The following is a 21,301-nucleotide window of genomic DNA, read 5'->3' as shown; positions in this document are numbered from 1 at the left end:
AGTACTACTTTTGGCGAGTTGTCAGCTCTTTTAACCACAATATGCTCTTTCTCTGCTGTCACCGTAAGAGGCTACAAGGCTGATAGTAGCAGAGGGAGCTGGCAGAGGAAAACCAGTCCAGAAAAGATGAAAGGTGCCTGTACTCTAGCAGCCATTACTGCCTCCTCTTTCTATCCCCTGAATGATCCATGACAAAAGGTGTTAATCCTCCTGTAAATACCACTCTATCATGACTAGCAGGGGTCAAAGAAGTAGCTCAATGTTTAAATTTTGTCAAAGCTTCTCACATCTCTCTTTCTAGCTCTTGACTTTGTAATTTGTTTTGTAAAATAACTCTTTCAACCCTCTTGTTTTCTTTATAAACATGTGGTTTGGGAAAGAAGAGAAGTAAAGCTCAAACTCATTTCAGACATATACAGTATTTCAGGATAACAGTTTGTCATATCTGCTGACAAATAATGGAGAGAATTGAGTAAACAATTAAGAAAATTTATTCTTAAAATTTCCCCAATTTTTTAGGACAAAAGTCTTCGTTAGACAACTGACAGGAATCTAAGACACCATATCCAATTGTCAGGCTGTGCCAGCAATTCCTCTAAAAAACTCACCGCATCATAGAGCTGAACTGTTTCTTGCAAGGAAGAAGCTCAGAGTATGTGAACAAAAGATGACTGAGGTTACCCCAACAATGCTGCTCTGCCTCTGCCTTGACTCCACGGCCTGATAACTCTTCCTGCAGGCTCTGCAAAGAGCCATCCAGGTCAGTACAACATGGAAGCAGCCTTTGCTGACCATTGTAGCCTGGCAGATGTTCAGTGGAAGGCAGTAAGGTGTGTTTTAGTTGTCAGCAACTTTTATTTTTGAGACTTAGGCCTACATATGCTACAGAGATTGTGAAACATTTCTGTGTACTGCTGTACTGCTTGGTGTGTGCAAAGTAGTTCAATGACTGCACAACCTCAGGCCTACTGTGGAAAATACCAGCAGTGACAAATCTTAAATGCTGAGATTTGTCCTGCTCTTTGTCCTCTGACAGACATCTCTGAAGAGGAGCATCTCTTAGCAAGTCTTGAAGCTTGGGCTCTTGGAACTGTTAAATAATTGCTAAATTCAGTCTGCATTAATGGTAATGAAGATTCAATATAGTAAAGGTTAAAGAAATATAAAAGACTCTTGGTGGTCTATCGAAGCTCCAATTTGAAACCAGCTCTTCAGCATTTTACTGTACATCAGAAAATAAATACAATTCTGGGTTGGAGGGGAACAGGACATTGCTCACGATGCCAACCTACTTCGGGTCTGTTTGGACCTCTTCGGGATACGGACAAGCACCTTCACAGAGCCCCCGACAAGAACCAAGGACTGTTTGGCTTGTTTTCATGCAGAAAGTCCCCACAGGGAGCCCGGGGCAGGGGATACCACAGGCCCCGGGCTGAGGCAGCCCCAGAGCCGGGACGGGACACGGACACACGCTCGGCCGGGCCGGGCCGGGCCGGGGCACGGACACCCCCTCAGCGACCCCGGTGGGGCTGGGCCGGGCCGGGCCGGGCTGGGTCGGGCCGGGGGCGGGCCGAGGCCCCCGAGGGAGGGGCTGCGTGGAGGAGCAGGGTGGGCGCGGGGAGAGGCCAGAGGCACCGGGAGCTGCGGGCGGGCCGGGAGCGGAGCGGAGCGGAGCGGCGGGGCCATGCCGGGGGCCGCGCCCGCAGCCCCGCGCCTCTGGCTCGGCGCGGCCGTGCTGGGCTGGCTGGCGGTGGCCGGAGCCCGCCGGAGAGGTAAGGGAGCCCGGGCACCGGGAAGGGCAGGTGAGCGCGCCGGAGGGGCGGGCGCGGGCGGCTCCTGCGGCGGGGCCAGCGCCGGGTTCCCCCCGGCCCCGCACCGCCCGGCGCGGGGCTGCGTGCCCACAGGCGCCACTGGAACAGGCTGAACCCTGTACCTGCCGCAATAGGAACTGCCCTTGTCACTGCGCACTTGCGGGGAAAACCTGCCCAGGGGAACTCCAGGAGCCAAGGTGCTGGGTCTCCATCGCTCTCTGCAGTGTTAGAGCACAGGCAGTGCCTTGGCACATCCTCACCTGGGACCTCTGCTAAACCCGTGTGTGGATAGCTTCAAGTTTCGGATAGAAAATCTGCATCAAGTGTAGATGCAATAACGTATTGCAATGAGAGCTACTAGAAAACGTTTGATAAACATGTATGTTACAGTTTCATAAAAGTTAGGCGATTATTTACTACCTTTGCAAAGCATCTCGTGGGGTGCGAACAGACGTGGCTGAAAAGTGTTTTAACACCAGTCTAATGTGGTTATTTGTAAAGATGTATTAATTTGTGCATGTTGATTCGATTTTCTTCATTGGTCCATGCATAGGAATCACCATGTTCCTATTCCATGGGATTGCAATACTGTCATTGCTACAACATTTTTTCTCATGTTCTTTTATAGGTCTCATCAAAGAAAATGACATTTTTTAGGTAGTTACAGTAATTTCTATGTTCTCCTTTAAAAGTATCACTCTAAAAAGTTGTTCCAGGATAACTTCTTCCAAAAAGTGAACTTTTTTTTCTATTTTATTATTTTGGAAGAGTTTAGATCCACAAATACTTTTGTTAAATTCAGTCATAGCTCTAATTTCTGCCTTGGGATTTTGGTATTCTGTATCCTTTGCAGTCAGTAGATGCAATAAAAAGCACATTCCCACCCACGGTGGGCACTTACTGAAGACACTGTTAGTTTATCAGGGGTCATTTGCCAGGCCTCAGCCTTTGGGCAGCAGGACTTATACACTTAAAAGCTATTTGTACCTAAGGGACTGGATTGCCACTGTTGCCACTCTGCCCTTGCCTGTTTGTACTTTGCTGTGGCTCCTTTTCTCTTCTCTACTCCAGTTTGTACCCAGTAGTCCTCAGTTCCTTTCTGTTCCATTGGGTTGGAAACATTCTGGACAGGTGGAAAATCATTGACCCCTCTTTGCACATGGATGGAACAGAGATGTGAACAGGAAGTTGAAAAGCCCTTCCTTTGTGGAACTCATTTTCCACCCCAGTGCCTCAGAGATAGTCATCAGGAACCACTTCATATCTCTTTGTGGCAAATGAGCTCCTGTGTTGACTTCAGGAACCTCTTTGACTTTTGGTTAAGGTGTTCAGAGGTATTATGTGACTCAGGTTACAGCAGCCATGGTAGAAACCTCAACATGTTTGCAGAGATTGCATCTGTATCTCTCCCAAAAGGCTCATCCTCTAGCACATGTGTTTTAAGATGTTGCAGTTTAGGTTCACATTTCTCAGTATCCATCAAGACCAGGGAAGTCTGGGATGGATCAAAGCAAAGATCACTGCACTAATCCTGAAGACAGTCAGGAAAAAGCAAATATGGAATCAAATTCTTCCTGCTGTGCAGAAAGACAAACTGAAGGTAGAGATCCATGAGCAGTATATATATAAGGTGTTTGTGGAAAGAAGCACAGAATATGATAAAATAAAGTAAACTCAAATGCTAGGGAATTAGCTGTGTGTTTTCCCAGGATGGTCTGCTTTTTTTCAGCAGACAGTGTAGTCTGGACAATGTAGACTGTAGTATCTTGACCACCAAACAGAATGGGAGAGTTACAACTTTCTAGAAACAAGTCTCTCCTAATAATCTATTGATAACCTTTTGTGTGTATCTCCTCTAGTTTAAGTGAAAACACAAGTACACAGTCTACAAAGGAGACTGGATATCATGGTCTTATTTCTCAAGTATTCATTTGTATATTTTATAATTGAATTTTCACTATTCTATAGCAAATATTTAAAATGAAAGTTATTAAATCACTAATACATTTAAAGGTCAATAAATAACTAAAAATAATATTCCCATGTATATGGAAAGGTTTTTGTCAAGAACAATCATGATCAAATGCTAAATTTTGTTAAAACTTACATGAGTTTTCTAGTTTGTGTCAAAACATGTTAGGATTTTTTGTGATGAAGTCAAGCCACACCAGTAGCACAGAAATCTTCCCCTAATTTAATGTTCCTCACATCCTGGACAGAACTGTGGGTAAGCCTGCCCTTAGGAAGGTAGGTAACCTTCCTTAGCACTTCAAAGCTATCAGAACCTCTTTTCATATCCTTATAATTTTGTCAGATTTGAATCATCAGGAAGCCTACAAGAAAAATGGAGAAACATTATTTACAAGGGCCTGTAGTGACAGGGCAAGTGGTGGTGATTTCAAACTGAAAGAGAGTAGGTTAAATTAGATATTAGAAAAACATTCTTTGCTGTGAGGGTGGTGAGGCACTGGAACAGGTTGCCCAGAGAGACTGTGGCTGCCCCATCCATGGAAACATTCAAGGTCAGCTTGAATGGAGCTCTGAGCAACCTGGTCCAGTGAAACATGTCCCTGCTTGTGTCATGGAAGTTAGAACTATATAGTCTTTAAAGTCCCTCTAAGCCCAAACTGCTCTATGAGTCTATAAAATTGCTGGGTGTTAGAGGCAAAGCTTTTCTGGAGCATTTCAGCAAAGTCACTATTCATCATTCTGAGAATAATATTTGAAAGAATCTTATATCAAAATCTGTTTTTATTTAAGGCATCCTGAATAAGGAAATCATTATTTCAATGGAAAATTTAGCCAACTCCCTCTTAAATGCTTCTGGTTGGAGCAGATCTGTTCTGCAGGGGTAACGTTTTCGCAGAGAACACAACATTAATTTTTTGTGTGTCTGTCCATAAACATGATAATTTTGTTGTTTTTGCTGTTGCTGAAGTTAAGACAGCACTTTAGTTACACTCAGGTGTGCAGAAAAGTTGTTTTTATTTGTGTTATTGATGATGACAGTTATTTTTAGTAGTTTTTCAGAAAGAAAAAGAAAAAAGAAAAAAAAATCACCCAGTGTTACACAACATAAGATTTCCAAACAACGACAATAAAAATATTAGCATACTTCTCAAAAGGAAAAAGGGATACACTATATTCATAAAGAGCTGGATGGCCTTTTAAAGTGATATGCATAATAATAAGAAACTTATAATTTGATCTTTAGTAGGATTTATAACCCTATTACAAGTGACTACAGTCAGCTGTTTTAAAGATCTATCAAATGATGATCTAATTAAACTGTGGAGGAAAAGAAAATAGACTTGTCTCATGTCTAGCCTGATATATTAATGGAGAAAGTAACAGATATTAATTGTTTCAGGAGTGATTCAGTTACAGGAAAGAAAATAATGAGGGTGCTGTATGAAAGGGAGAATTTCAGTGAAAAATAGAGAACAGGAAGAAACTTTCATCATGGCTCGTAAACTGCTTGTGCTGTAGCTTGCTTGGAAAACATTTCAATAACACACATGACTGACCTGTGATTCTTCAAGGGCTTTTCTCTAAATTCCAGTGAAGGGTAAGTTCCCTGTAAGGTCAAATTGTATGGACATGAATAGCCCACAGGCTACTACAAGAAACTCAGAAACACAGTGGTGGCACAGTCAATCACTCTGACTTCCAGCTACCCTTAGAGGATAGAAGATAAAGCTATTGTTACCTGCCTGGGTAGCCTAAAGCTGTATCAGATTAAATCTTTAGTCTTTGAAAGACTGTAGGATTCTCATACTGTGCCTGTGCTGAGAGAGATAAAGTGTGTTCCTTCACTAGGGCATCTTCTCCATTTAAAGGTGGGGAATTACCTGATTTTGAAACTGTTTTATAATTGTGGTTATCTAGAACAACATGAAGAATGTGGAAGATAGTAAACTATCTTATATTATTAAACTGTTTCTAATCAGTAACACAATTATACCATGCAAAGTATACAACAAATACAGACACACCTGGGACCAAAAGCTGGAGATCAGAGCATTCATATTCAAAATGTAACATTTGACAGCTTTGCTTACAGCTGCATCTTTAAATTCAATGCATAATGAAGGCTAAAATTAACCTTCCCTGTATCATTCAGTATAACCCAAATTTCTGTTCACAGTTAGCATCAATTGATATCCATTTTAAAAGCAAGTTAAATAGATAGGTATACTTTTAGTGTCACTTATATATAAATGATCTCTTACTTTATTTTTCCATTCTTTCACTTTCCAAGCACATTCCTGAACAAGAATGACTATTCAGTATGTTGTATGTAAATATGCCATTAGCCAGAACTTTTTTGCCACTGTTTTCGACAGAAGTCAACTCACATGCCAGATCAGACTCAGAAATTCTGACATTCTGCTTTATTTCTAAACGAGTTTATGTTAAAAAACCCCAAAAACCAAAAACAAAACAAAAAAACCCCAAAACCAACCAAACCAACCAAATAAAAACAACTCTGATAAAGACTGCTTCAGATTCTGATCCTTCATTTTATCTATGAGAAAATTTGAGAGATGTTTTCGAGGCCACAAGGTCACTTAGATGTCAAAAAATATGTTTGGCAGTTGTGTTTCTTTATTATAATTTAGTATGTCATTAACGCAAATTTACTTAAAATGTCTAATCAAGTATCTACCCATTTTAACACACACTTTTGCTATGTTCTGCATGTATACATGCAAACTGCATGCAACTATCCAGCTATCTCTCATCCATTTGAGGGAATTGTTAATTTCATGCAGAGGAGTTCTGTGAAATGGTAATCTATTATGAAAACACCTTTGGATAAACCTTACTCCTACTGAGGTAAGTTTTGTATTCTCATATATCTGACACTTCATTTGTATTCAGGTTTCATAAATATAATTAAAACTAGAAAATAAGAATCCAGGTAGAATGTATAAACATATTCCTTCCCACTGGTTTTGCATCTAGGGTAAATGCCTATGTGGTTATTACTGCATTTATTGTCCACTAAAAGAAGGAAAATTATGACATAATGAATTCTGTTAAATTTCAAGAATGCTAACATGCAAAGTTGTTGTTACTAGAACTTCAATATATTCTTTCATAAATTTAGTTTTGCATAATATTGCAACATATCCTTATTTTCCTTTAAAAATGCTTAACATCTTTTCTAAAATACTTGTTAGGCATTCCATCTTGATACTCTAAATGCTCTTGCTCCACAGTTCTAGAATGCTCTCCTGGTGGACATCAGATCCTGCAGAGCCCTTACCGAAGTGTGCATTTTGATTCATCCCACCTCCAGCAATCAGCTATTCAGGATTTAATCTGTGACCATTCCCTGACTCCAGGATGGTATCGCTTCCTGATTTTTGATAAGCCTGCTGAGATGCCAACCAAGTGTGTGGAGGTATTGTTACAAATAGTTTCATTCTGAGAAATAGATATTTTGGTGAAGATTTTTTCAGTATGATAGGTATAAAAAAAAGAGTATGATTATGCGGTCTGGAGCAATACTAAGTTCCTATCTTCTCTAAATACTTGATTATATTAAAATGTGTTAACTGGAAAATTAAATCTAAGCATTGAAAATTTTACACTGAATGGGCAATAGCAGAGGATGATAAATCAAATACCTTTTAGAGCACTCAAAAACTGTAATTTCCACTCAGTGCTAAAGAAATTTTCTCAGTAGCAGCATAGGGCAATCATGTTGTAAATGGAACTGTGTGATGGTCAGTGTGTCAGGAAGGCCCTGTGAGAGCAGTATAAAGGCTTGCAGCCACATGAACCCAGTAATTGTGGAGCTTTTAAAGTCATCATGTCACAGAAAAGAGATTACTCCTAAAGTGACTTGAACTAACAGAGCTAATTGAATATTAGTTGCCTTGTCATCTGCAAGCCTCCAAAGACTCAAGAGTTGCTTGAAATATTTAATACTTCAGATGACTAGTTCTTTATTTCAGAGCTTATTTGTAGCTTTATTTTGGAGCTTTGTTGTATTCTAAGGAGATACATCTTTTTAGTTTCCCCTTTTTAAAACAGTTCCTTCCTCAAAGAACCTAAAAATGTCATTAGAATATTGTAGCCTTGATTTTTCTACTGAATTGAAATTTCCTTGTCACAGTCTCTTAAAAAATAAGCTAAAATCCCATCAATTAAGTGCTTTTAAATGAATACAAAACAGTTCAAACATACTAATGGATCAGCTCCCCACATCTCTTAAAAGAAATCCGAGAGGTTAGTTGAGCCTTCAGTTGATAGCAAAGGGCAGATAAAACTTTAACACCTTTAGTTGATACTCAGTGTACTCCTGCTCTGCACTGCATTTGCTGTGCTCTGATAGCATCCCACAGTCACTTACTGTAGGGTAATGGTGCAAAGTAGCTCACTAAGACATAACACAACTGTGAGCTCTTCTGAGCAAAGCACTCAGATATGGCTTCCTGGTAAGTTCTTCACACACAAAATTATAGCCTGTCTTTAGAATACAAACACAAATTCACTAGGTTCAGTAAAGGACTTAAGTCTCTTTTGTGTGCATTTGTATTCAGCCTTGAGGAGGAAAGTCAGCAATCCCTCTGTTATACTGGCTAAACTTTGCTAAAAGCTCCTGCCAGAGATTAATTACCTATGTACCTCTAATTAAAGCACAGCATTAACCATTTCCTGATGTTTTTCTCTGGTGCTGAAGATGCATCACTGTGGGACTCAGGCCCCTGTCTGGCTGTCTCTGAGGGAGTCAGAATCCATGCCTCGACCTGGTGAGATGAAGCAGTTAACAGCTTGTGCTACGTGGCAGTTTTTCTTCAGCACTTCCAAAGACTGCTGTCTCTTCCGAATCCCCGTCAGGGTCAGGAACTGCGGGGATTTCTTTGTTTACTTTCTGCAGCCCACCCAAGGGTGCATGGGGTATTGTGCAGAAGGTGAGAAAATACATGCTCTAACTCAGCTAAGTGTGTGTGTTTATGTGAGCAAGTGTTTTTCTGATTTATATCTGTCTGATATTTGGTGGAGTGGAAATGTCAGGAAATAGTTATGCTAAAATTTCTTGCAATCCTTGCTTTTAATATTGATATGATAGGAGAAATTATCTGAAATGGTGAGGTGGGTTCACTTCACCCCTCTTTAACTTACATGTAGCATTTGACTAATTTTCAAAGACCAGAAACTTAAGAATTGAAATTTTCCATATAATGAGGTGGGGTTATAAGACACATCTAGAAATCAAAATTCAGTGTGCCAAAATTCATTGTAATTCATGGCACTCAGACTGTCCAAATAGCCATTACTGAACATGCGTAGAATTTTGTATCAGAATAAATTTTGTCTTAAGAACTTGAGCAAACTGTATTTATATCAATTATTATTTAGCACTGTAAGGAATATTTTTCTTGTTGTAATTCTTATCATCTTTCTGGGATGTATATGTGTTGTTGCTAGAAGAAAATTCAGCACAGAAATGCTCTACTGATATGCATTGTATTAGTTCTGTGAGAAAGGAGACCCTTTGCAATGTCTCCTACTGTCTTGGACGCTTGTGCTGCAAAAGTATGTTGGTGTTGGCAGCTCAAAACTTCAGCATTTCATTATTCATGACAGATTTTTCAGATAAGCAAGCCAGGGTGAAATCCTTAGAGTTATAAATACTGTGAAACAGTGACAAATTTGTGTAGTAGGAAATTCTTATTAGCTCATATAACGCGCCATTATGAAAATACTAGCAGGATTTTCATGCATCGTATGCTGTATTGCTTGGAGTCATGTTCTCTGTTACTGACTACTTTCAAAAGCTTAGTAGCAAATCTATCAGTGGGCTTTCTGGTGCCTTGTTGGCCCATCATCATACATTTAGATCCAATTGTTAAGACATTCCCCAAGGGCTGAGCAAGCATGTGCCTGAAAGAATGAATTCTTGCACACTAGGACTTGCATTTACTTTGAATCCTGGTACATGATGAGGAAAGAAGATATACAAAACCACAGCTAGACAGCAAGCTAGCAAATTTTTACTACCTCAAAACAAAGCAGGCAAAAAGCATAACTCTGACTTGCCTCTACTGAACACTGTAAATCTGAAACACATTTTGAATCTAAATGCACATATTTAAGATGATGTTGTCATGTGATGTACATTGTACTGTTGTACTGCTTTTTGTATCTAGGTTACCATGTGGACAGTGTTTTTTCTTTAACTTGACAGCTCTAAATACCTAATGCAAATTTTCTATCTGTCCTCTACATGCTAAGGAATTCAAACATTATACCACTGAAGGTGGAACAGCAAAGTCTGCTCTTTAGTCTTTTTGGTGAATGGGATTTCCAGTATTGCTGCCACCCTTCTGATGTAGTTTGGGTACAGTGACTAACTGGCATTTTCATGTTTAAGTGAAGTTCCACTTATTTTTCTGTAGCATTCAAAATACAAAGCAATAGCAGGGCACAAGCAGTTTTTCTTAGGCTTCTGTAGAAAAGATGATTTTTTTCAAAGCAGGTCTGCACTGAATTTTGCTTTCCAGGGTTACAGGTAAAGAATAAGTGTTCAGATATGAATTTGGGAGGCAAAATATATATTTAAGAGAATAGTATAATTTCTTTTTGTTCACTAGCAGCGTGTGTAAGTATTGGCTGAGCACATCAGCAGTGAAGGTTGTAGAGGTGGTAGAATGTTCTGTACCCTTCCTCCTAGATGATTTCCAGCACAAGACATTGTGCTCACTGCTGTCCTAGCTGTTCATGGATCAGATTACAAGATTGCTTCTATTCTGAATTTTTGCACTTCAATTGGTGTTTTGTGACATTTGGTGTATAATCTAAGAGCACTGCTGTTCATACTCTGTATGTGTGTGAATATAAAATGTAAAAACACTTTATAGTTGTTTCAGATGCAAGGCCACAAACCTGTGATCCCGAGGGAATGGAAATTGAAGGCATCTGTAGCAGTGAGTATTTTGTTTTGATTTTCCAGGTTTTCTGTGCATCTGGGACCCAATAATGTCAGCATTTAGTGATATTCTGACTTGAATAAAAATGTGTTCATGTTATCAACAGTATTGCTTGGTTTGTGGCAAAATGAGCAGTTTGGAGGTAATTTCAGACAAACTTGGATTACAAAAGTTCTTTCTCAGAATATTTTGAGTAGGTATCAAAATGTCAAAAAGTAACTGTAGTGATGGTGAATGATTGTTCAGGAGTAAAATATAAGAGGAATCTACAAATCATATTGTTGCTTATTCTGTTCCTTTCTAAATAGCCTTTTTCTTTCTCCTTTTTTCTTTTTCTTTCCTCCACTTTCTTCATAAATAGTGAAATTATTCTTCTGTAAGGCACATTCCTTTACATGTTGCTCTCTCCTGCCTGGTAAAATAATTAGTTGCATTTTATTCTCTTATTTATGTTTTTAGTTTAGGTTTATTTGGATGGGGGTTTTTTCCTTCTTTTTCTTCCTGTTATCTAGAATATAATCAAAAGCTCATAGAGAGTTTTTTCTCCATTGAATAATTATTAGCAGGAAAATACACATTTTTCTTTGATTCTCTTAAGAAATTATGTAGCATTTCCACATACAAAAAAGTTAAATATTACTAGTACATTATTTAACAAAAAATATGTCGATGTCATTGTTTCCAATACTGATTTTGTGCAGAATAAAAAGCACAGACCACACTTCTGTTTGACTAGGTAACCTGGCTCCCACATCATCTCCATCTGTGCCACCACCACTTCCATCTGTTCCTGAAGTTGTAGCAGAGATGATCAAAGGCAGCATCTACCTAAGGTGTACCTTTGGCATTCCTTTTGCTAACAGCTCTGTTGGATTCATTGTCACTTGGTCAAGGCTTTCTCCTGAAGGTGTCAAAGAAGAACTTACACATGAATCAGCAGTTCATACCTTCTCACTTCTAGAACTTGATGGGATAAATGTCAGACTTGGAGACAGAGTATGTTAAAACATTATTATGATTTCTTTGTGTATTTGTAAATATGGCTCAACAGACACTAACAGAAATAAAACTACCACTACCTCTGAGGTTTTGAGACTGATTGTTTCAATACAGTGCAGTGTCCCTCCAGGAAAGATTTTTATTCAAATAATGTAAATTAAGAGAGTTTTTGGATACAACTCCATCTCAGTGAGAGGCTGTAAGAGCCAGAGGTTGTGAAAAGCTGTGTGGTTGATTCATTAGATGTATATTTTTCTCTGGATGTGGGTTTGTTTCTAGGATTTATGTTTTAATCTCTGCCATCAAAAGCAGTGTGATGCCTTACCTTCCATTGTATGAGAATGAAGACTTAGGGTCTCATGGTAACTTTGAGAAGCCTGAGCATTGGAAAATCAGTACATCTTTTACCTATATATACACCAAAATACAGGTTAATTTTGGCTGGAGAAAATAAAAAAAAAAACCAAAACATGGTTGGTATGCATATTTATGTTCAAGACAAAGTCAGGCTGCCTGGATGGCTTATGGGCAGGAATAGCAATTTTTATTCCCCAAAAATCATTTGTGGACTTTGTGAAGACTTGCCTGACAGTGTTGGCTTGGTTACACTTAAAAGGAGAGGCACAGTCATAAGCTATCTCCTGCTGCTATGCATCACTTTTTTTTTTCAGGATCAGAAATACTGCATGTGTGGTCAACACATCTCAAAATGGATACAGCAAAATAAAAACAAATACCAAAACAAACACCAAACCAAAGCAAAAGCACAGTGTCTAGTAGCATGAAACTGGTTCAGTGGAGTGAAGTCATACTGAATTCCTCATCTTGAAGAGCATTATCCAGGTCTATAACATCAGGAAAAATATAATCTGATGGTCACTAAATAAAATTAAAAAGCAAAAGCTATGAAATACAAAAAAAAGTAGTGAATAACATGGAAACAAGTGTAAAATACATTTTCATAGATATCATTGGTTGTAGAAATGCTCCAGAAAAGATTTTTAAGGTATTCATTGAATATGGTTTGTGTGCAGCCGTTAGATATCTCTGCACCACTAGTAGAATATGCCGGGAAAATCTCCTAGGGTGCTCAGTCTGTTTCTTCTTTTTTTCTTTAGCAGTATTTATCTTTTACCAGTGGCAACTGGTACCTTGTGGTGCAATCAGAAGACTGGCCATGATGAATCATTGAACTGACCATGGTCCGAGTTTTGTCTTCATGTGACTACTTCATACCAAAAATATATTCTTTTATTCTGGTTTTACCCTACAGGTCTACTGTAGCAGTTCTTCTTTTTTCATGGAGAAGCCAGATATACAAAGCTCTTCAGTTGAGAGCAAGGAATTTTTTGCTGGAATTAAGGTAACTTTGTACAAAACATAATGTGGTAGGAATTTTTGAGTATTGCTGTAGCAGTCAGCCCTCTGACTAGAAGGCACTTAAAATGTATAAACTGTGAATTAATAGAGCCTCTTGTCAGCTGAGGTGGACTTAAATTTGTCCAAAAGCAAGAGAGTCACAGTGGTTTTTGTGCTCCCAGGTACTCAAGGTGCAGGAAGGCTGAGTTGGCACCTTGCACACACAGTGCAGGCCTTGGCTTCCAGCACTGGAGCTGGCTGGTGCTGTGCTCATAAAGTTCGGGGGCACAGCCTGAGCCAGCCTGGTCTGGGCTTGGAGAGGGGTACCTGGGAGGTGGGCTGTGCTGTGCTGCCTGGTCAGAGGCCAAGCACCAAACTAGTTTAGTTCCTGCTGTAGATAGAGCTGTAGGGACCCATTTGCTGGCCAAGAATGGGACTCCAGTCCCAGAAGGACAGACTGCATGTTATTAATTACATATTGGGTATAGTCCTGCTGACTTAGCCTGAGCCTGTTCCTGTAGGATCAGGGCCCAGATTTCTCTCATGGAGGTGCAGTTCTGCAGTGTACCCTGCAAGGAGGCAATGTGCTCTCTCTGTTTCCCTGTGAGGCTGCATTCAGGACCCCACCCACCCTACCAAGCTGAGGCCCCTGTTACTATCTCTAATTGAGTTTCTGATTATCCATTTTTGGTGATCCATACTGTGAGCTTGTATAGAGGAATCCCAGGAGAAATATGGTGCTTCCAAATTCTTTTGGAATTGTTACCTCTAGGTAGCTTCCCACTTCCTACCTCCCACTCTAGGTAGCTTCCCACTTCCTTCCACCCTCCCACCCACTGTCCACTTTGACAGTACACAAAGCTGTTTGTATCTTGGCTTCCAAGGGTTACTCATTTTGTGGTGAAGATGTGGTTTGCTAACTCCCTCCTTTCTAGCTAACCCTTTTTCTTGCCTTTTCCTTATCCTTGCCCCTTTACCCACCTCTTCAAGACTATGGCTGCTGTGTCTGCATCTTCACCTCAATATGCTGCTGCTCCTCAGCCCATGTAAATAAGCACTCCTAGCTGATTAGGAAGCAGTGCTGCAGTTTACTTACAAAGATTGCATTTTAAGCACAATTTCTTCTGTGCTAGATACATCCAGAAACATATGATATATCAGAAGATGGGAAGGAATACAGACTGACAATAGAAAGTACCATTCCTATTCCTTGTCCTGAATTTAGCCAGCTAAAAAGTGACTGCAAAATCTCATTAACATTAAACAGTGTTGATGAAGGTAAGTATTACTCTGATTTTGTTACGTTTTGTGTATTTAATTACATTTTAAAATATTTTTATAAATACTGTGCTGGTTTCCTTCTTCAGAGCTGTAAGATATTTTCTAAAATGTTAAAGTATTCAGAGTCTGTATGACTCTGTATGCTGCTAAAAATATGAAAAAATTACTTGTTGAAGTTTGCAGGTGTTTTGGTAGACACTGATATCAGGACCACATTCTTTAACTTGAATAGACAGAATTCTGTAATACTTGTAAAGTTTATAATTCAGGTAATTTTGTTTATGTGTTGCATTGCAAGTATTATATATGCAGTCATGAAGTCATTATTTTTTACTCTTATAGCCATTTTCTGTAATATTTTCTCAAGCACAAATCCTGTGAACCAGGAGGAGCTTTGCCTATGCAGACAACCATTCTTTTTTTCACATTATCAAACCTATCATGATTTCCATTTGTCTATCGAACTGGGGAATGCAAAAACATTGTCTTGGGTGTGTATATGAAGAGGTAGAGAGGAGGTTTTTTGCATGACCAAATCCAAGAAAAATGCATCATTATTTTAATTTATGAAAGTGTGTGTAAATAAGTTAGTATCTATATTAGTATCTCCATATGTAGTATGGAGAATGTGGCTTCTTTAGAGAAGGTACTCACTAATGATGTATTTTCTTTAAAACAGGTAAAGAGCAGTTAGGTCTAAACTTGGCTCTTTCTTCTTGTCATGTGGATCTTCTCCAGAAATCCTGCAATGATGGAATCTGTAGTCAAGCTGTAATTTATTTCAGTGCTGTGACAGACTTCATGCAGGATGGAGACAGGATTACCAGAATTGCAGTTGCACCCATATCCAGTGAGAATTTCCTGTGGAATGGCTATGTTCCAGAAAGCACACAGGTTGCAAATCTTTGTGTTAAGATCTGTAAACTGTCCAGAAGTGTGGCTGGTGCTAGTGAAGCTTTTATTTCAGTTGTGACTTGCTGATTCACACCAAAATTTTTAAGTGGTTGATTTTAGTTGCTTTGTTTTTCCTTGAAATGCTGTGTTCTCATTTGAATTTTTTGTCTTACATTTTAATATTGAAGTAACAACTAAGATTGATTAAAAGTATAATGTAATATACTTACTGGAATGTAAACTACTATCATAAATAATGTAGCTGAGTGCATTTATTTCCTAACCTGACTTTTTTTTTTTTCCTTTGTTTTGAAGATTACAGTTAAGGATCTACCCACTGCCTACTGTTACTCATTTACTGACCCTCATATAATTACTTTTGATGGAAGGTAATTACTGGCATGCTGCTCTTAAATTTAAGTGTGTTTGGAGTATTTTTGGGTGGGTTTTGGGGAGTTTGTTTTATTTCTTTAATTATCTCTATATTTATTCTAAATCTGTGGTGTGATACAAGTAAGCTGTAGTTTCCTGCAATTGCACTGAGTGGTTGACAATTTTTTTTTGACAATAAGGATTAATGTGCCTTAGTTGGTAAAATCTTGCCAGTCATGATGAGGTTTGTAATATTTGCATTTCTAAAGGCAATTTTTGGGGTTGTGGCAAGAGAATGAAGTAAATGGACAAGAGGAGTGGTAGCTGTGGAGTCTGTTGACTGCAAATAGAAAAGTTCATATATTAAATATGAACCATGATAAAATGATTTAGTAAACAAAATTTTTAATGCAAAGATGTTTCTAAATAAATGCATAGTTTCCCTATTTCTGTGTGTCAGTATCAGAATCCTTGTAAGGATCAAATTACTAGAAGCTGTCTGCTGTCTGGGTAGCATTTTGCTGTGTTTATTAGTGGCTTTGAAAGCAACTTATTGACTTCTGTCACTTGCACATCACTGGCCAAAAAGGATTTTGAAGTGAAAACAGCTTTCATAGCCACAGCTGGTTTTGGTGTGCTTCTTTCTTACAAGATATTACTGATTCACAAAGGATGTCTGAAGAAACACGGGCTCCACACCTGGGAGTTTTATGTTCTTGTTCAGCAGAAGCACATTTCAAGCAGCAGGGTGAGAAGACGAGGATATGTTGCCTCCAAAAAAGGATGTTCAACCCACACATGAACTTTGACTACTACTACTAGTAAAGTCAATGGGCTTATCCTGATCTTGCAGTTTCTCCTTCAGTAGAAGTTTAAGGGATGTCTTAACTGGGCATTGTAACAATGGATGCATTGTGATCAAGTTTTCTCATGAAGCAGTGTTTTACTGCAATGTGATCTGTCTGTAAGCATGATGCTGCAGAGAAAGAACTTTCTTTTTGAGGGATAAATTATGTGGCTACTTTATTTTACAAGCTGAGGAAACAAATTACCTACTGAATTATGGACAGTCCAATGCAGTCCCAGTTGTGCAGCCATCTGCAGTTTGTCTGCTGCCCCATTATACACAAAGTAAATTGGCAGGCTGCAATCAACTGTCAAATGCCACTTATAGCCAAGAGGCTATTAAACTTACAGCAAAAGTTTGGGGGTTTTCTTGCTGGTTTTTTCCCTTTTTTTTCCTTGCTGCTGAATCATTAAATTGGCTATTTTAACCTTGCTTCAGGGGACAGATGGCTAACCCTAAGGAAAAAAAGCAAGTTGCCTATTTATGATTTTCATCTTAAATGATCATTGGGAATAAGCACTCCCCATCTCCATCTTAATAAAAGCAGACCTTTTTAAAAGGATGTGACTTTCGAAATCATTTTGTCAAGGGTACTTGTGCAGTTTCCAGCAGCTGCCCCCACATGCACACTGCTAGGCATCTTATTGCTGTTGCTGCATAGGTGTACCATTGTAGACACACAAAGCTTGAGAAGTACCCTCCATATGCACTGTTAGAATCAAAGAATAGCAGTGGCTTCATGCTTATGTTTCTATTCACAGCCGTTGTCTACGTATATTCCACTCACAATCCTTCTTTTCTGCTGTAAAAATAAGATTTTTTTTTCAATTTAGAGCTGCTCAGAGGAAGATATGATGGCATTTGCTCAGGATAAAGCTGTGTTTTGCTCTGTGAGGTGTAGTGTTTTTTCTGACTTGGGAAAAGGAGTTTCAGTATCAATGTTCACCAAATGATAGAAATCTTCTTGAAAATAGAGTTGCTGACATGTAGTGATACTGTTATTTCACAACCAAAGTGATATCATGTGCTATTCTTTTGATTCCAGAGTCTACGACAATTTTAAAACAGGAACATTTGTTCTCTATAAGAGTACATCTCGAGATTTTGAAGTTCATGTTCGCCAGTGGGACTGTGGAAGTCTTCACTACCCAGCATCCTGCAACTGTGGCTTTGTTGCTAAGGAAGGAAGTGATATAATTGCATTTGACATGTGTAGTGGTCAGCTCCATGAATCACAGCCTCACTTATCTGTAATAAACAGAGACACAAGAGGAAGCAATGTCAGAATCACTGAATCCTACCTAGGAAGAAAAGTAACAGTAAGTGGTAAATAATTGCTTACAGAATAGGTAAAATGAAAAATCAAGTTTCTCATGAGGCTATCTTCAATCTCTTTTTAGGTTTTGTTTTCTTCTGGAGCTTTTGTTCGTGCTGATGTGAGTGAATGGGGGATGAGCCTAACGCTTAGGGCACCCAGTTCAGATTACAGACATACAGTGGGACTCTGTGGCACCTTTGATGGAAATGCAGAGAATGACTATCACACTGCAAGTGGCATGGAAATCCCAAACCATGCTAATGTTCCTTTTTCTTTTATTAAGGAATGGAGGTAACAAAGTGCTTCTGTTGATAAATCAAATGCCACCATTTTTGGTTCTACCTTTCCTTCACACTCTTAAAAACTTGTCAAATGTCAAAATAATAAAAAAAAGAATCTCCTTAAGTTTTTAAGTTGATATTAGAATGTCATAATTACATTCCATATTTAATTTAAGAGAAAGTTTAAACTGTATTGCCAAAAAAGTATTTAAGCACTATGATGTAAGATTAGTTTGATTAGGTTTGGAACAAAGCACCAAGGTATACAGAAAGTATCCACTCATCTCAATTCTTTTATAAGTTACTCTTGAGGTTTTGTGTTTTAACTAGTGTTTAAATATAACTGTGTGATGCAGACTTATGCTGTAGAAGTATGAAACAACAAAGAAAAAAAAAAGTTATACTTTAGAAACACAAAGAAAAAAGTTCAGATGATACAGTTTCACCTTTTCCTTTCTTCACTAGGATTTTACCAGGGGAGAGCTTGTTTGACAAGACACCTGCTTTGTTAACATCTTCTAGAAAAATGTTCTTCTGTGACTGTACACTTGAAGATGCTGGATTATATCAACCAGCAAAAAATCTGGAGACAGTTACTCTGTCAGAACCTCTGTCTTGTAAAGAAAGTGAAAATGGTAGATTTCTTTCTTTGATACCAGGACTGGATGTCACTGCTGAGTATCTTGGTCCTGCTGATCTTGTCAGGGGCTTAAAGAAACGTTCATCTACACATGAAATGGATTCATCTACACTTCTCCAGAGGCAGAATAATCAAACCAAACTTCACAAAACATCACTATTAAACTCACGTCTCTCTACCACCTCAGAGGGAAATACTGGTACAGAAAGAGAGGGAAGTTCAAGCTTAGACATTAGGAGAAATTCTCAGTATTTCAGCAGTCATTTTCACAAAGCTCAATCTGCTACAAGTAGAGGAAAGCGCCAAAATTATTATGAATACCATCCAGTATTTGTCTTCCAAAGTCTCAGCCAAACAGATTTAGAGGGATATAGTTATTTTTTCCCAGAGGACCATGCCACTGACACAGATGAAAAGCTCCTTCCTTCTTGGCCCACACCTTCAGGACTTACTGAATCTAGTGCTCTGTTCCTGTGCCAGCAGGCAATAGCTAATTCCAGCATAGGAAGGTCCTGTGGTGCCCTCCTTGGCCGCCGAACAGGGGATGCCATCCATATGTGCCTTAAAGATCTGCTGCTGAAAGATGACCTCAGCTGGGCAGAAGCTTCCTTAGCTCTGCTGGAGAATGAATGTGAGAAAAGAATTTTAGAAGAAATAAATTACAGCCCAGAGGAGCTTGAAGAGTCAGTTGAGAGCCTGCTTACTGCTTTGAAGTGTCCCAGTCTCTGCAGTGGGAATGGAGAATGTACAGAGTGGGGCTGTGCATGTTTTCAAGGCTATGGCTCATATGACTGCAGCATACTGTCTGGTAAGTGGGGGGAAATCAGATTTACTTCAATAATGTTCTCAGTGTTTGTGCAAAATGTATTTTTTTTTGCACCCTTTCTCTTCTGCTTTTGCACATGGGCAAGGGTTCTCAATTGTTTAGTTAGAGTTTACTACGGCTGTAATTATTTTGCATTCAGCCTTCTTGTTTCCAAGGCCAAAACATGAGCTTAGTTTCTAATAGGTCAGATTAAAAAAGTCACTTTGCCATGCAGAGTGTAGCCCCAAGAGACTGTCAATGTTTCCACATGCTGTCTCCTTCAGGGAAAATATGCCACATTCATCACTCCCCTAGTTTTTTATAGTTTATGTGATCCTGCTTATTAAATCTCAGTGGGATGTTTTTGTCTTCAGTGATGTTACATCTCTGTAAGCTGTTAGATGGGATGGGAGCAGAATTGGTAGTGAAGAAAAAAGAGCTGTAACAAATAGTGCTGGGCAGGGTTTGTTTCATTTTCAGTAGGTAAGATATTCACTAAAAATTCAGTTGAACAACTACACTGGAAAAATATGAACAGTACTACTGAAGTCAAAGCTCTATAAAACCTGTAAATATTTTGGTTTGCAACCATGTTTTTGTTTTAATGACTTACTTAAGAGCAAATAGAGAAAGAGGGAATAGAATAATAAGAAATATTTGACTTCAAGAGGAATAAGATGGTTTTGCCTCATAAAAACTGTTTTTGGGTGTTCTGATCTGTCAGTTTATTTTCTGAAATAACTTATATCTGAGATTTTTTTGGTTGGTTTTTTTTTTTTAGTTTTTAATAAAAAATAATCCCTATATAAATTATTGCATAACTGTCTCCTTTCCAGTTCCTATTTCTAAGGCCTTAGTTTAATTTCAGTTTTATTCTGGAAGTCTGATGTAAAGAACCATTGTTGAGAAAGCAAAACATGTATTCACATGCATTTGTTACCAGTTGAAATTTCTCTGCTTCCTAATACTGAGATTCCGAGAGAAGACAAAAGCCCAACTTTAAGTTTAAAATTTCAGTGTAACATTATAAAGTCTTTCTGTTTATGCTTCCTTTCAGCTGGTCCCAGATTTTCTTGTTTACATAATTTTCATGGTTGGACAGAAAAATAAACATATTGCATAATGTAAATGCATATGAATGAGTTCTCATACTAGCATTTATTGTCTAATCTGTGCTTCCAAGACCAGGCTCCAGAAATTACAGAGCTAGAGAATGCTGGGCTTTGCAATATCCGACAGTATGACTGCACATCTGTGAGAGTGTTTGGACATGGCTTCAGGGACTCATTGAACCTGAAATGTGAAATCATCAAATTCCAAGTAGGTCTCCCTGAATAGTGACAATTACATTTTAAACTTCCTAGAGAACAAGGGACAAAGTGTCAAACGTATTATTCATTGACATGGGCACAACCCAATGGTTTAGTGGAAGCTAAAAGCAAAGGCACTCAGCACTTTGCAGCAAACACTCAAGACTTTGCAAGATTGCCATTTCCTCCATGATAAGAGAAATACAAAACATAATGGGAATGTTCAGCAGCTGGGAGGGAGATAACAGCACACGGCAACTATCCATTAGAAGAGGGCAAGGGCAGCCCTATTAGTAACAACCAGCACATCGTTGTATTTTTAAGTGCTTATGGAGAGGAATTGAAGTACCACTTCTTTGAAAAAGGACAGCAAGGTTAAAGCCATTACTAGATTTCTGTCTCAAATCTAATGCTTGAAATAGCCTTTTATAAACATAAT

The 21,301-nt window shown here is 38.7% G+C and overlaps 1 protein-coding gene across 1 annotated transcript in view; it reads left to right on the top strand.

Moving 5' to 3' along the window:
• The first annotated feature begins 1,684 nt into the window (after nucleotides 1-1,684).
• Nucleotides 1,685-21,301, top strand: part of VWDE (von Willebrand factor D and EGF domains) — a 37,598-nt gene continuing 17,981 nt past the window's right edge. Inside the window, exons 1-13 of the mRNA XM_066564637.1 lie at nucleotides 1,685-1,772; nucleotides 7,037-7,221; nucleotides 8,506-8,737; nucleotides 10,688-10,753; nucleotides 11,493-11,752; nucleotides 13,029-13,118; nucleotides 14,248-14,392; nucleotides 15,075-15,289; nucleotides 15,605-15,678; nucleotides 17,554-17,827; nucleotides 17,909-18,117; nucleotides 18,573-19,555; nucleotides 20,736-20,872. Coding sequence (XP_066420734.1) covers nucleotides 1,685-1,772; nucleotides 7,037-7,221; nucleotides 8,506-8,737; nucleotides 10,688-10,753; nucleotides 11,493-11,752; nucleotides 13,029-13,118; nucleotides 14,248-14,392; nucleotides 15,075-15,289; nucleotides 15,605-15,678; nucleotides 17,554-17,827; nucleotides 17,909-18,117; nucleotides 18,573-19,555; nucleotides 20,736-20,872 — 2,958 coding nt within the window. The remainder of the gene's footprint in view (nucleotides 1,773-7,036; nucleotides 7,222-8,505; nucleotides 8,738-10,687; nucleotides 10,754-11,492; nucleotides 11,753-13,028; nucleotides 13,119-14,247; nucleotides 14,393-15,074; nucleotides 15,290-15,604; nucleotides 15,679-17,553; nucleotides 17,828-17,908; nucleotides 18,118-18,572; nucleotides 19,556-20,735; nucleotides 20,873-21,301) is intronic.

Source organism: Molothrus aeneus, chromosome 1 (assembly GCF_037042795.1).
Source record: "Molothrus aeneus isolate 106 chromosome 1, BPBGC_Maene_1.0, whole genome shotgun sequence".
Classification (NCBI taxonomy): Eukaryota; Metazoa; Chordata; class Aves; order Passeriformes; family Icteridae; genus Molothrus; species Molothrus aeneus.
This window is presented reverse-complemented; position numbering and strand designations above follow the sequence as displayed.